This window comes from Nothobranchius furzeri, chromosome 19 (genome assembly GCF_043380555.1).
Source record: "Nothobranchius furzeri strain GRZ-AD chromosome 19, NfurGRZ-RIMD1, whole genome shotgun sequence".
Taxonomy (NCBI): domain Eukaryota; kingdom Metazoa; phylum Chordata; class Actinopteri; order Cyprinodontiformes; family Nothobranchiidae; genus Nothobranchius; species Nothobranchius furzeri.
Window position 1 is genome coordinate 24,567,284 of NC_091759.1, and position 15,129 is coordinate 24,582,412.

At 52.2% G+C, this 15,129-nt stretch overlaps 1 protein-coding gene across 26 annotated transcripts in view; it reads right to left on the reverse strand.

Annotated features, from left to right (window-relative positions):
* The window catches only part of macf1a (microtubule actin crosslinking factor 1a), a 172,815-nt gene that overhangs the window by 4,488 nt on the left and 153,198 nt on the right, over window positions 1-15,129 (reverse strand). For 13 of the 26 annotated variants that reach the window (XM_054745416.2, XM_054745415.2, XM_054745413.2 and 10 more), the window contains 30 exons: window positions 14,870-15,097; window positions 14,571-14,789; window positions 14,294-14,497; window positions 12,986-13,211; window positions 12,677-12,903; window positions 12,484-12,606; window positions 12,294-12,395; window positions 12,108-12,209; window positions 11,847-12,020; window positions 11,626-11,781; window positions 11,338-11,535; window positions 11,123-11,251; window positions 10,596-10,778; window positions 10,360-10,515; window positions 9,096-9,302; window positions 8,868-8,987; window positions 8,619-8,788; window positions 8,375-8,534; window positions 8,109-8,303; window positions 7,763-8,035; window positions 7,499-7,687; window positions 7,302-7,413; window positions 7,064-7,212; window positions 6,817-6,979; window positions 6,584-6,738; window positions 6,430-6,504; window positions 2,278-2,295; window positions 1,634-1,751; window positions 962-1,024; window positions 647-679 (listed from right to left, as the gene is read on the reverse strand). In XM_054745416.2, the coding sequence (XP_054601391.1) occupies window positions 647-679; window positions 962-1,024; window positions 1,634-1,751; window positions 2,278-2,295; window positions 6,430-6,504; window positions 6,584-6,738; window positions 6,817-6,979; window positions 7,064-7,212; window positions 7,302-7,413; window positions 7,499-7,687; window positions 7,763-8,035; window positions 8,109-8,303; window positions 8,375-8,534; window positions 8,619-8,788; window positions 8,868-8,987; window positions 9,096-9,302; window positions 10,360-10,515; window positions 10,596-10,778; window positions 11,123-11,251; window positions 11,338-11,535; window positions 11,626-11,781; window positions 11,847-12,020; window positions 12,108-12,209; window positions 12,294-12,395; window positions 12,484-12,606; window positions 12,677-12,903; window positions 12,986-13,211; window positions 14,294-14,497; window positions 14,571-14,789; window positions 14,870-15,097 (4,627 nt within the window). The remainder of the gene's footprint in view (window positions 1-646; window positions 680-961; window positions 1,025-1,633; window positions 1,752-2,277; window positions 2,296-6,429; window positions 6,505-6,583; window positions 6,739-6,816; window positions 6,980-7,063; window positions 7,213-7,301; window positions 7,414-7,498; window positions 7,688-7,762; window positions 8,036-8,108; window positions 8,304-8,374; window positions 8,535-8,618; window positions 8,789-8,867; window positions 8,988-9,095; window positions 9,303-10,359; window positions 10,516-10,595; window positions 10,779-11,122; window positions 11,252-11,337; window positions 11,536-11,625; window positions 11,782-11,846; window positions 12,021-12,107; window positions 12,210-12,293; window positions 12,396-12,483; window positions 12,607-12,676; window positions 12,904-12,985; window positions 13,212-14,293; window positions 14,498-14,570; window positions 14,790-14,869; window positions 15,098-15,129) is intronic. The other 13 variants (XM_015974124.3, XM_015974126.3, XM_054745426.2 and 10 more) reach the window with 4 other exon arrangements.

The following is a 15,129-nucleotide window of genomic DNA, read 5'->3' on the forward strand; positions in this document are numbered from 1 at the left end:
AACGGGTCGCTCTGAGTGTTTAACACAGGCTGAACATAATAGTCTCCTACACCTAGCATTAGCGTTAGCTTCTGATAGAAAACAGACGGTGAAACTCTAGGATTAGAAAATCCTGACAGATCTACGTCACCCTGTCACTTACATTCATGGACTCACCCATCTGGACTCACGACGGGGAAGGCTATTGTTGGTTTAGCGTCCAGGAAACAGCAGTTAGCAGAAGCTAACTGTTAGCATTAGCTACTTCACCACACAGCAGAACTCCTCCAGGCTTGTGGAGGGTTAGGGGTGATTAGATTTAAAACTATCTTTTGTGTTTTTGAGCTGCTGAAAAAAATATTTTATTCTGTGTTTTAATTTATGGCCAAAAAATATTTAGTTCCCATAAAGTCACAAAATTGTCTATTATTATTATTATTATTGTTATTATTATTATTATTATTGTTGTTGTTATTATTATTATTGTTATTATTATCATCATCTGAACTCTACTCGGCGCAGCCAGGTTGCATCAGGGGTCATCAGAGGGTCCCACCCCTCACACAGACAGCTGTGGTTAAAGATGGAGGCTGACAGCTGGACGGACTGATGGACAGTGAAGATGTGAGGAGATGGAGTGAGAGAGAGAGGGAGGACGAGTAGATACCTCGGCAGCAGAAATAGCCAGGAGTGACTGTCACTACAAGAAACACACACACACACACACACACACACACACACACACACACACACACACACACACACACACACCCCTGAAACATTAAAAATGGAAACATTGAAATTTTGAAGCGTCGGGAGGAGGCCACAGCCAGAGGAGGTCAGGAGGTCAGCAACAGGGTCAGAGCCCACAGAAACAACAGGAGGAGGAGCTTTGGGGACGAGGGGGAGAAACGAACAGTGGAGACGGGGGACCTGGAGGCCAACGCAAACAAAAACCAGGAGAAAAGGTGAGAAACCCAACCTATACGAGATGAGATGGAGCTACTGGAATCGGAGCGGAGAATCTTAAGTCCTGGATGTTGCACTGAGGAAAGAGAAAACAAAGGGAGGGAGGAAGAGAAAAGGGAAGGAAGAGGGAGAGAACTGAGGACCATGCATCATGCAGAACTATCGTTTTAGTCCAGGAGAGGAATGACCGTGTGTCGAATAAAACATAAAACCAGGAGATCAGATGGAGATGGAAGGAGGAGGCGGGAAAAGAAACGATCTGAGGAAAAACAACAACAAAGCCTTCCTGCTTCACCTGCAAACAAACAAACTCCGGTCATCTGAGATGGTTGGAAACGCGCCACATCTGGCCCGGGACGACCCAGACAAACATCTGGAGCATCGGACTAATGACACGCTTCACTTTTACAGGAAGGCTGATGTAGAGCTAAACGTCTCTCCCAGGAGGTTTCCCATCCGGCTCCTCCTCCTTTTTACTCAACATCCGAATCAACTTTGAGCTTCAAACAGTTAAAAAACTACAAAAGAACAAAGGAAAAACAACAAATCTGATCCAACCGGAGGACAAACGCTGCAGAGATCCTTCCTGCCTCTGATCTTCCACCAGAAACGAGAATTCCCGTTGAGGATCCAGACTCAGGCTCTTGACCGAAGTGAGACGAGATGGCGTGTGGTCACAACTCACCTCTGCACGGGTCGTTCTTGACGAGGAACTCGTCGAGAGCCATCCAGCCTCCTCCGACTCGCACCATCACCGTGCTGCGCAGAATCCGGACCAGGCGCAGCTGCTGGGAGTCGCCGAACTGAGCAGGAAGTGAGCAGAGGAGAGTTCCGGTGAGGGAGAGCGGTTTTAAACCAGGAGCCAACCCTGCATCTAAAACATGCAACAAGAGAAAACCAAGCATGCACGGACAGATTCCCCCGGCCAATCAAAACGAAGCTTCATCTCATTCATAAGGATTGTTTCATCTGTCGAGTTTAACCAAATTTTTTACAAATCAACAGCAAAGCAGCTTTTCCAGCCAGCCGGCAGGAGGAATCCTGACGCCTCTCCCAGCAGCTCACCACTAATTAGCACCTCAGCCGTGTTTCTGTCACCCGCCTCACATCCCACAGTTTGTCCCTCAACACCAATCAAATCACAGCATCAACACCAGCGGACGGCGAAACCTGCTCGCTCGCTGCGCCGCCACACAGGAGCGCCGCTGCTTCTGCCAACTTTCAGCCTTTTCACCCAAACGTCTGATCTGTGAGCAGAGCTTCTCCTGGTGGGGAACGAGGGAGCAGCCTTCACTCGTCCGCTCACATCAGCAGCAGCAGTCACTTTACCTGGTTCCCGAGGAAGAACTAGAAAAAGTCCAGCGGACGCGGAGCAGACGGACACAAGGAGAAAGAAACAGAACCAGAATGAAACCTCGTGGGTCAAAAATCATCAGCAACAACTCATAAAACTGTAACTCAGGCTGGCGGTTAGTGGTGTGTGTGTGTGTGTGTGTGTGTGTGTGTGTGTGTGTGTGTGTGTGTGTGTGTGTGTGTGTGTGTGTGTGTGTGTGTGTGTGTGTGTGTGTGTGTGTGTGCTAGAGCAGCTGATGGTGATGATGAAGAGGAGGAGCTGCAGGTGAAGATGAAAACATGCAGAACAAACATGTGACTGTTAGTATCTCTGGTTTCCAGCAGGCCGACACGGGCTCCATCATCCAGAGAGTGATGATGATGATGGATGAAGCAGTGATGAAGATCCAGCTGAAAACTGTTAATACCCTCTGGAAACGCAGCTCACACACACACACACGGCCGAGTTCAGCCTCCAGTTTTATTCTAACTTTGGCTGCTCTTCCCCAGCAGGGGAACAATAAGAGACAAAAACACCAAATCAGCCGATTGTTTATGATAAAAACGGATTTTTTTCATTTCCTGAGAAGAAACTTTGGGATAAACTCACTCATGAAATCCTCAGGAAGGATTTTAGGAAGCGAAACAAATAAAAAAAGATTAACAGATAAATAAAAATATGTATTAATGTCTAAACGTCACTAAATTTGGGTGATCTGAAAACATTTGTTTTAAAAAAGTTTCTGAGGTAAAATTGTTGCCGCCGAAACCAGGTGTGTGTCGGTGCGGCGTTTCCAGGTTTACGTCAATAATCCAGAATCCTGCAGCTCCGTGACATTACACGCGTGGTAGTGAACAGACACGTCACACGCGTGGTAGTGAACAAACACGTCACACGCGTGGTAGTGAACAGACACGTCACACGCGTGGTAGTGAACAGACACGTCACACGCGTGGAAGTGAACAGACACGTCACACGCGTGGAAGTGAACAGACACGTCACACGCGTGGAAGTGAACAGACACGTCACACGCGTGGTAGTGAACAGACACGTCACACGCGTGGAAGTGAACAAACACGTCACACGCGTGGAAGTGAACAGACACGTCACACGCGTGAAAGTGAACTGACACGTCACACGCGTGGTAGTGAACAGACACGTCACACGCGTGGTAGTGAACAGACACGTCACACGCGTGGTAGTGAACAGACACGTCACACGCGTGGAAGTGAACAGACACGTCACACGCGTGAAAGTGAACTGACACGTCACACGCGTGGTAGTGAACAGACACGTCACACGCGTGGTAGTGAACAAACACGTCACACGCGTGGTAGTGAACAGACACGTCACACGCGTGGTAGTGAACAGACACGTCACACGCGTGGAAGTGAACAGACACGTCACACGCGTGGAAGTGAACAGACACGTCACACGCGTGGAAGTGAACAGACACGTCACACGCGTGGAAGTGAACAAACACGTCACACGCGTGGAAGTGAACAGACACGTCACACGCGTGAAAGTGAACTGACACGTCACACGCGTGGTAGTGAACAGACACGTCACACGCGTGGTAGTGAACAGACACGTCACACGCGTGGTAGTGAACAGACACGTCACACGCGTGGAAGTGAACAGACACGTCACACGCGTGAAAGTGAACTGACACGTCACACGCGTGGAAGTGAACAGACACGTCACACGCGTGGTAGTGAACAGACACGTCACACGCGTGGTAGTGAACAGACACGTCACACGCGTGGTAGTGAACAGACACGTCACACGCGTGGAAGTGAACAGACACGTCACACGCGTGGAAGTGAACAGACACGTCACACGCGTGGTAGTGAACAGACACGTCACACGCGTGAAAGTGAACTGACACGTCACACGCGTGGTAGTGAACAGACACGTCACACGCGTGGTAGTGAACAGACACGTCACACGCGTGGTAGTGAACAGACACGTCACACGCGTGGAAGTGAACAGACACGTCACACGCGTGAAAGTGAACTGACACGTCACACGCGTGGAAGTGAACAGACACGTCACACGCGTGGTAGTGAACAGACACGTCACACGCGTGGTAGTGAACAGACACGTCACACGCGTGGTAGTGAACAGACACGTCACACGCGTGGTAGTGAACAGACACGTCACACGCGTGGAAGTGAACAGACACGTCACACGCGTGGAAGTGAACAGACACGTCACACGCGTGGAAGTGAACAGACACGTCACACGCGTGGAAGTGAACAAACACGTCACACGTGTGGAAGTGAACAGACACGTCACACGCGTGAAAGTGAACTGACACGTCACACGCGTGGTAGTGAACAGACACGTCACACGCGTGGTAGTGAACAGACACGTCACACGCGTGGTAGTGAACAGACACGTCACACGCGTGGAAGTGAACAGACACGTCACACGCGTGAAAGTGAACTGACACGTCACACGCGTGGAAGTGAACAGACACGTCACACGCGTGGTAGTGAACAGACACGTCACACGCGTGGTAGTGAACAGACACGTCACACGCGTGGTAGTGAACAGACACGTCACACGCGTGGAAGTGAACAGACACGTCACACGCGTGGAAGTGAACAGACACGTCACACGCGTGGTAGTGAACAGACACGTCACACGCGTGGTAGTGAACAGACACGTCACACGCGTGGTAGTGAACAGACACGTCACACGCGTGGTAGTGAACAGACACGTCACACGCGTGGTAGTGAACAGACACGTCACACGCGTGGTAGTGAACAGACACGTCACACGCGTGGAAGTGAACAGACACGTCACACGCGTGGAAGTGAACTGACACGTCACACGCGTGGAAGTGAACAGACACGTCACACGCGTGGTAGTGAACAGACACGTCACACGCGTGGTAGTGAACAGACACGTCACACGCGTGGAAGTGAACTGACACGTCACACGCGTGGAAGTGAACTGACACGTCACACGCGTGGTAGTGAACAGACACGTCACACGCGTGGTAGTGAACAGACACGTCACACGCGTGGAAGTGAACTGACACGTCACACGCGTGGAAGTGAACTGACACGTCACACGCGTGGAAGTGAACAGACACGTCACACGCGTGGTAGTGAACAGACACGTCACACGCGTGGTAGTGAACAGACACGTCACACGCGTGGTAGTGAACAGACACGTCACACGCGTGGTAGTGAACAGACACGTCACACGCGTGGAAGTGAACTGACACGTCACACGCGTGGAAGTGAACAGACACGTCACACGCGTGGTAGTGAACAGACACGTCACACGCGTGGTAGTGAACAGACACGTCACACGCGTGGAAGTGAACAAACACGTCACACGCGTGGTAGTGAACAGACACGTCACACGCGTGGTAGTGAACAGACACGTCACACGCGTGGTAGTGAACAGACACGTCACACGCGTGGAAGTGGAACAGACACGTCACACGCGTGGTAGTGAAGAGACACGTCACACGCGTGGAAGTGAACAGACACGTCACACGCGTGGTAGTGAACAGACACGTCACACGCGTGGTAGTGAACAGACACGTCACACGCGTGGTAGTGAACAGACACGTCACACGCGTGGAAGTGAACAAACACGTCACACGCGTGGTAGTGAACAGACACGTCACACGCATGGTAGTGAACAAACATGTTACACACGTGTTTGTTTTGTTAGTGATTATCTCGACCCTACAAATGATATGATGCAAGATGCATGGGCGTGATGACACACACACACACACACGCACACGCACACGCACACGCACACACACACACACAGCAAAAGCAGCGGTTTTAATGAACAGAACCGGGTCAAACTTTATTACAATCCTGTAACAAACATCTTCTGATCAGAAGCTGGTTTGAGTTTTTACTGGAAACTAAAACAAATAAAAATAAAACTTTTACTTCTTTAATTTTCTAGACTGAAAACGTAAAAATGGAGCAAAGGAAAAACAAACTAAAACATTTTATTGTGCTTCCAGGGTCTTTCATTTGCTTCTGTCACATTAGTGAAGTTTTGATCTTATATGTGGTTACTGTTCATTTCTTCTCTGATGGTTTTGGCTTTAACGTGTTCTTGTAAAGTCCGTTTGACCCAGATCTACGTTACGTTTACGGACTCACCCTGTACTTGTTTTCTCCGATCTGCTCCACCTGGAACCTCTTGGCACACTTACACTGGGCCACCTGCCGCGTCACCTGCAACAAAACCCAACGCTCAGTTCCGGTTTTACCGACTCGCGTTTCGCTCTGCGTGCTCTTTGTTCCTCTCCTCTACCTCGTCCTCGATCTTATCGGCGTCCGTGGTCGGCCTGTAGGCGTCCTTGTTGGGATGAAGAGCTGCGACAAACTCGTAGTAATCGATGTAGCCGTCTCCGTCTCGGTCAAAGATGTCCGCCACAGCAGACATCTCCAACTTACTGGTTGGGAATTCTGCTCAGGGTGAAGAAAACCAGGAATTTATAAGTTAGGGAGTAAAGAAGCCAGAGGGAAAATCCGCGGGAAACGTACTGGAGGCCAAGATCCCATCAATGAACTCCTGCCGTGTGATCTTTCCATCCTGGTCCTTGTCGATGCGTCTGAAGAAGTCCATGACGCGGGACTTCTTGTGGTTCATCCAGCGCATGTACTTCTTCCTCCACACGTCGAAGTCAAAGTTAGCAAACTCCTTCAGCTGCAAACAGATTCCACATGTTAACTCACTGGTCTTCCAGACCTTTCCTGAGCAGAAACAGCGGGAACAAGTCAAGGTTGGTACCTCCTCCTGCCTATCCAGAGCATCGTTGAGTTTCCGCTGGCGGTCGAGGGCCAGCAGCCACACCTGCTGCCATCGGGCGCACAGCTGGGTGAGTCGCGGGTTTCCTCCTGAAAGCTGCACCGCCGCCTGAGGCTGCTGCTGCGGTTTGCCTGGACAGGATGGAGACAGCTGCGTGAGGCAACATCCACGCTTTACTGAAATCTAATACTGGACTTGGATTTGGACACGGCTGACGTACGAGCTCCTCTCCGCTCGGCCAGGCTGCTGGGAGCCTCGGTCGGTTTCCTTTTGTAGGTTTTAGTCACTTTGTCGACATCCGGCTGCTTCCTGGTCATCTCCTCCATGAACGTCTGCGAACAGAAACAGCGGCGGGAATTTAAACACCACACTTCCTGTTGGAGCGGCGAGGCGAGTCTGAGGCTGGACGAAGCCCACCTGGTGCTCTGTGATGAGGGTCTTCAGCTGCGGGATGTCCTGAGGAAGCGGCTCCGTGTCTCTCTGGACCAGTGTGGTCTCGGCCCACTGTAACCATGACAACAGCTCCTCCAGAAGGTTGGCGTTGTTGAGGACCTCGGCCAGAGCCGTCTCCAGCCGCTGCTCGTGCTGCTTGGCCCACGTCAGCACCTGCAGAGCAAAGATAACCGCACTGGGATTTATTCATGTCTGGAGACGTTTCAGAACCATTGAAGTGGTCCTGACCTCCTCGAAGCGCGCCCGGATGATGGTGATCCAGTGTTTGATGGTGGTGATGGAGTCAGGGTGACACACCGTCAGGATGCCATCCCCCATGCCAGCAGCCCTGTTCACGTCGGCCCTCTTCTCCTCCACCGTCCCCATGAAGTCTCTGTGAGAGTGCAGCAGCGCCTGCAGAGTCTCCGCCTCTTCGGGGAGGACGCCGCGGAAACGGAGCGTCTGTTCTGCCTCTGAGAGCCACTCCAGCAGCACCTGAACCGCCGTGCGGAACTCCTCCGCCTGACGGAGGAAAACAAGCGTGAGGGGCGCGTGCGGCTGTGGTGGGGGGTCAGGGTCCCCGCTGCGCTCTGACCTGTTTCAGCGCCCGCTGGAGGCGGCTCTGCTTGCTGACCGACAGAGCGCACACCGTCTCCCAGTGGTTGCTCAGCTCCTGAAGCTGAACTTTGACCCAGGCCGTGTCGTCCCGGCCCGTCTCCATCAGGTCCCTGGCTGAACGCTTCAGAGCCTGGACGCTGCCGGTTCTCTTACCCAACTCCTTCTGGAAGACCTGCAGGTGAAGAGCACGCAGACGTCAGGAAGGATCCAGCAGGTGAGCGTGAGACGAGGTCGTGAACCCACCTTGTGCGTGTCCATGAGGTTCGACACCAAGTCCAGGTCTCCGTGGACAGGTTGGTCTTCAGCCAGCTGAGGCTCAACGCGGTACAGCCAGTCCACCAACGCCTGGAGAGCTTCTGCAAACTGACCTGAGAACAGCAGAGCTTCCTCCAGCTTGTGTTGTCTGCCAGGAGAAGGAAAGAGGACACTTTAGTGTTCTACGTAGTTCGCGATACCTCCGCCCGCTTCCACGTTTCCTCCCCTTCACCTCTCCACGCTCTTGCCACAGACGGTGTCCCACTTATCTCGAACTTCCCCCACCAGGTGATCCAGTTTCTGCTGGTCTGCAGGCAGCAGAGCTTTGTCCCTCATGGCCTTCCCAGACCTCACCGTGGTGTCATAAACCGGCTGCTTGGATCCCAGAGCCTTCTGAAACTCCTGGACACGGGGACACATTAGTGAGCAGAACACACACACACACACACACACCTGCTGGACGGGTTTGGTTCTACTGTACTTTGTGTTTGGCTAGCTGCACTTTGATCTTGTCGGGTTCGTTGGAGATCTCCAGCTCAGAGTCCAGTTTCCTCTCAGCTTCCTCCAGCCAGTCTGTCAGCTTCCTCCAGGCCTCGTGGAACTGAAGAGACCAGGAAACAGGCGCGTTTGTGTAAGACATCCTTAAATGTGCCATCAGGTAGCGAGGCCACAGATCTAAACAGCAACAATCCTTCACGGTCACCGGTACCTGCTTGGCTCGTTTGCGGGCCTCATCCAGGTGTCGGCCCCGGTCCAGAAACCTCTGAACCAGCTTGTCCCAGCGGGCCTGGACACTGAGCAGCAGGTTCTTGATCAGAACCACATCCTGCTTTAGGCTGGCGAAGCGGAGCTGAGAACCGGCCTTCTCCAGAGCCAGAACCTGCTCTCTGTGGGTGTTGACCTCGTTCACAAACACCTGGAGGAGGAAGCGGATGAGTGGCTCTGCTCACCAACAACAACAACATTCAGTAAACAACAACGTTTCCTATTAGGGATGTGTATTGGTGAAATTCTGGCGATACGATACTTATCACGATACAGGGGAGACGATACGATATATCACGATATATTGCGATACATTGAGTCGGACAATTATAGCGATTGTTTTAGACTAAAATTATTGTAGGAAAATTCAATAGATGGTCCAAACTGATACTTAACATGATTAACATGAGGTATCTGAACCATAATAGAGGGATTTACATTTCAGTGGTGGAAACAAACTCCATTGCACCCTACTGCTGACTAGCGGACGGCATTTGATTTGCACCAAAAGAAAAGAAAATACACAAAAGTTTGCACGTAAATTCTTCCAAAAAAATCGATACACAGCTTTTGAACCTCGATATAATATCGCAGGAAAAAATATCGCGATATATTGCTATATCGATATTTTCTTACATTCCTATTTCCTATAAATATACTTATTAATACATTCTTTATAAACATTTAACAAAGCATTACTTTCTTCTGACATGTTATCTGTAATTTTATAACTCAGAATTTGTTTATTTGTTTCTTAACTTTTCTACATAAGTGCTAATGGCTAGCGCTAATGGCTAGCGCTAATGGCTAGCGCGAACGCTAACAGTGCTTACTGGTTATCGGTACAAACATACTCATTTCTGTATCAAACTGATGACATAAATTAAAAACTACCGTTTGTTGAACAGAACGACAGGAAGTGGCATTTTGCTGCTTTGGGTACTTTTCACAACTCGCCTTCAGAATAAAAGCATTTCAGCCGGCTGCAACGGTTTTATAAACTAAAACGACTGAACTGTAAAAGGTAAACTGGTTTATCCGATAAACGGGTGAAGAGAATAAAAGCAAATAAAAAGTTTAAGCAACTAATTAAACCATGAAAAGACATGAAAACAGAAAAAAGCACATTTTAGTCTTTATGAAACGTAGTGCTGTTTGGGATTTAGTCGTCTGTAAACACCAAACACTTCAGGCGGCGGGCGTCAGACCTTGTGCTCATCGATCTGGAACAGGACCGTGTCCAGGATGAGGCTCGGAGGCTGAGCCATGTTCAGGGTTTGCTCGGCCTGAGTCAGCCAGTTGATGGTGTCCTGCAGAGACGTCTGGAAGCCCGTTGCCAAGGAAACGGCCTCTTCCAGTTTAGCCTGGACGGTTTTTAGGAGACAGAATTTAAAGACCGAGCAGGAAGAAACCGAAAGCTTAAAGCCCTCATCAGCAGTCCTACCCTACGGTCGTCCATCTTGGTGTTGAGGCTGGCCCACTTGTTCTGCAGCATGGCCAGGTTCTGCTGGGTCTGGGTGGTCCCGGGTCCTGCCTCCTCTCCTCCCCGGGCCAGCAGCATGGACTCTCCCTGATCCAGCAGACGGTGGTACTGGTCCGCTCGCTGACTCAGCTGCACCTGCAGCTCCTGCAGACAGACGGCTCAGGAGATGACTCGAGTTTCAGAACAAGTGTGTGTGTGTGTGTGCGTGCGTGCGTGTGTGTGTGTGTGGTCTCTTGTCCTTATATTTTATCTTGTAAAAAAGCAAACCGACTTCCTTCGCTGATCATAATAAACTTTATTTCCACGGCGTCGTTGACCAAAGTGCTGGTCATGAACACGATCTCTGTTTGAGGAAACCGACCCGATAAAAACAAATCGTCGTGGAGACGATGAAAGATCACAGGAAGTTAAAACGAGCTGGGTGAGGGCTTCTAAACATCCCTGGATTACGGCTGGAGCTTGTAATCTGAGCTGTATTCTGCGTTTACCGTGTGCTGCTGGAGCTGCTCCCTGGCTGTTTCCGGGAGACCCCCTGTTGGTTTGGCTGCAGACAGCTGGCTCTCGGTCCTCCTCAACCACTGCAGGAACTCCTCCAACTCACCATGGAAACCTTCAGCCTACGGAAGTCCAGAGAAGTCCGGTTTATTCCCAGCAGAGGATTAAAACATGAAACCCCGTTTATCAGATGTTCCCGTGATGACACCTGCTGCAGGGCGTCCTCCAGCAGCTTCTGGCGCTCCCGGCTCTTCAGCAGCAGACCCTCCCAGCTCTGGTTCAGCTGCTCCAGCTGATCCCGCAGACAGCTGGCCTCGTCTCCCGGAGAGGACTCCAGCAGCTCGGCGGCGGCACTGTTCACCGTCTCCACCGTGGCGTGGTGGGACAGGACGTCGTTACGCAGAACCTGCAGGAGCACAAAGAACTCAGGAACAAATACAGAAACGCAGCTTCACATTCCAACGTCATCTCCACAAGACTGCAGGACTTCACGTACGTGGTGTTTGGCCAGCTCGATCTCGATGGCCTTCGGGTCGGAGCTGACGGGTCGCTGCGTGTCCAGAGTCGCGTGTGTGTGGCTGAGCCAGGCCTGCAGCTCTGCGAGGGCGTGCTGGAACTGACCCAGGGCCAGCAGGGCCGCCTCCAGCTTGTGCTGTGAGGAAACATCACTCAGACGCTGGAGGAGAACGTCCAACATCCCGCGTCTCCTACTCTTACCTGTCTTTGGGTGATTTTATCACCCAGATTCTCCCAGAGGTGCCGGAGTTCGGTCAGCGGCTCCTGGATCATGTCCCGGTCGGTCTGGTCCGACACTTTCTTCAGAAGGAGCTCCCCCTGGTGGCAGAGCTTCTCCATGTCGATCTGCTGCTGGTACACCTCCACCTTGTACTGCTGCTCAGGGCGGAGGTCAGAAGACAGAAGGTCTGAATGAAAATAGCTGGAGAGCATCTGAGTGACGGGTTCTTGGCTCATGCTGACCTTCAGCTCTTCTATCTGCTGTTTGACCGTTCCCAGATCGGTTCCCACGGGCGACATGTCACACAGCTTGATCACGGCGTTGTCCAGGTAGTCGAACATCGACTGGAAATGAGACAAACTCAGGATGAGATGACGGTTTTCCGACTGATTACAGCTCTAATGTTCAGTGAGATCGGATGTAGGAACCTGGAGAGCGTCCTGGTACTGGACCGAGGCGGTCATGGCCTCCTCCAGCCTCTCCATCCTCTCCCTCCAGGTCCGGTTCAGCCCCTCCCAGGCAGCGTTTATCTGAGCACAGCAGCGTTCCGGTTTTAACAGACAAACTGGGAAAACAGCTGACGTTCTTCCTAAGGATGAACAGATCCTGAGTTCTGACCTCGTCTATCGTCTTCTTAACTTCGGGTTTCTCCGTTTCTCCGCAGGCGAAGATGAGATCAGCCCCGAGGGTCCGCACAAACTCCAGCTCTTCCCGCAGACCGTCCGTCTCCACCTTGATGGCCTGAATCAAACGAATCAGAGTCACCCAACAGAACCAGGACCACCCCTGTTAGCTCCTCCCCCCTCCGTACCTCAGCGGCCTCGATCTGCTGTTTGATGAGCGACGGGTCGACTCCCGGGTCCTCCAGCTCCTTCACGATATCCTGGGAGTCCCGGAGCGTGCTCAGCAGAGCCGCCACGTCGGACCAGAACTTCCCGGCCAGGTCTAGGACGTCACTGAGTTTGCCCTCCCTCTCTTCAGCTCGCTGACGGATCTCGTCCCACAGAGAGCGAAGGCGAAGGAGGCGGGAACGAACGGCTGCAGGAGCAGAGAAGGTCACCAGTCAGCTCTCCTTCAAACCCACATCCTCGTGACCTCTGACCCTCCTGCCGCCACTCACCCTGAGCTGCAGGGTCGTCGTGGGCCGCCCTGCCGATGAGCTCCTCCCCGCGGGCGCAGAGGGCAGAGAAGCTCGGCAGCAGCTTGTCCAGCTCCAGGCCCTGAGCTCGGTGCTCTGCCAGCTGCTCCCGGATCTTCTCCACCTCCGCCGCCACCGGAGGAGGCTGCCGCAGCCGCTGCACTGCCCCCTCCAGGGTCTCCAGCAGCGGGTCCATCTTATCGTGGAACTGGAGGGAGGAGGTCGTTATGAGGAGGAGGAAGCGAGTCGACTGACAGCTGGGCGACGTTTTGAAATCAGGAAACACCGAGAGAGTCTGGGTGGTGCGCGGATCCTCAAACAGACGTTTTTATAAAAACTTTATTCACGTTGGACTCGGAACGTCCGCCTTCCCTCGCCTTCCCAGCTGAGCAGCAGCTGATGGACCTCACCCAAACCTTTAGAGCAGAAAATCTCCTGAAATGGAGAACTTTAAACTTAACGACCCTCCAGACGCTCCAGAGTTCATCGCATCGCCCAGCTGGCGTAACCACGACGACGAGACTTCATCACACAGGAGGGATCATTCCCTAAACAGACTCGGGAACATGTCAAACAGGAGCTTCACCGGAAATCTGAGGGAACTAAACGAGACGAGAGGGCCTGATTCTAGGAGCCTAACAGGAAATCACACACAGGAGGGAGGTTCTGGTCCAGAACCGAGGGTTTGGGTCACACACCAGAAGCACTCGTGACAGAAGATCCTGAGTGGTGTTTGATGTCTTACCTCCACCAGCTGGGTGAGCGGTGACGAGAAGAGAATGATGGTGAGGAGCAACACACAGCACATCCACAGTGAGGGGGGTGGGATGGAGGGGTCAGAGGTTAAAGTGACGGGTTAGGTGGGTGGGGTGAAACAGGAAGTGGTTTGGAGATGGAGGGTGAAGAAACAACACGGTGAGTTCAGTCAGTCATGCCAGCCACAGAAGAATCCTAATCCTAATCCAGACGGGCTGGATGAGGTTCTGTGACCCTCTGCTGACCTTTCTACAGAACAAACTCGAGTTGGAATGAATAAAAATAACACTTTCATATTTTAACTGATTCAAAATTAATGCTCAAAAAAAACTTCCAGATTTATTTTTCATCTCTTTCTAAAAACGATGTAGTGATGAAACTGGACCAGTAGGTGGCGACAACGATCCTCATGCGGAAACAACAGAATTCACCAGATTAGCTGGAACTTCATAATCTGAGCCGGGATTAAACTCAAGCAGCTACGTGCTGTTTAGTAAACAAACCCTGACCCGGTCCGGTCCGGTCCGGTCGTACCTGTGCAGACTGAGACACGGCCTCGTCCAGCTTGGTAGCGCGACCTTTCACCTCCTCTTTAATGGCGAGGTAGCGTTTCTCGGCGTCGGCGTAGCGCCGCGTCACCGTGGCCCCCTCCTGCAGGCTGAGCTCGGCCAGCTGAGGTCCGATCTTCAGCAGCTTGTCGATGTGCGGCTTGTGCTCGGCGATGGACTCTCTGAGCAGCTGCAGACATCAAAGCAAACATCAGCAAGCGTTTGAGCCCAACACGACCAGAACCAGAACCCAAGAGCCTCACCCTCATCCGGTCCTGCTGCAGCCGGAGAGCGTCTGTGTCGATGGCTGGAGGGGGAAGCTGACCAATGAGAGCTTCCGTCTCTCCCAACCACGGCTCCAGTTCCTCGTAGGTCTCCCAGAACCGGGCCACCAGAATCTGAGCCTGCTCCAGAGCCAAGAACCGCTCATTGTGGTTCTGGCTCACGGTATCATACCGAGAACTCAGAGAGTCCGTCTTCACCTGGGGAACAAACAAAAATGTGTTAGTGACCACCTCAAAGCTTCACACTGGTTCTGGTTCTTCTCGTGTCTGAAACGGACCATCAGAGCGTCCTTCTGAGCGTCGCTGCAGGCCTCCAGAACCTCGTCTCTGACACCCAGCAGCTGGTCCACGGTGTCTTTGTGTCGGATGATGTCGATGTTGAAAGCCCGTTGGACCTGGAGCTGAGCCACAGTCAGGTCCGGCTCCAGACTCAGAGGACCCAGAGACGCCAGCTTCCGCTCCGTCTCTCCGACCCAGGCCAGCTCCGCGTCCACCGTCTCCTCGTACTGGAAGGGTCAGAACGTTTCAGAGCGTTAAC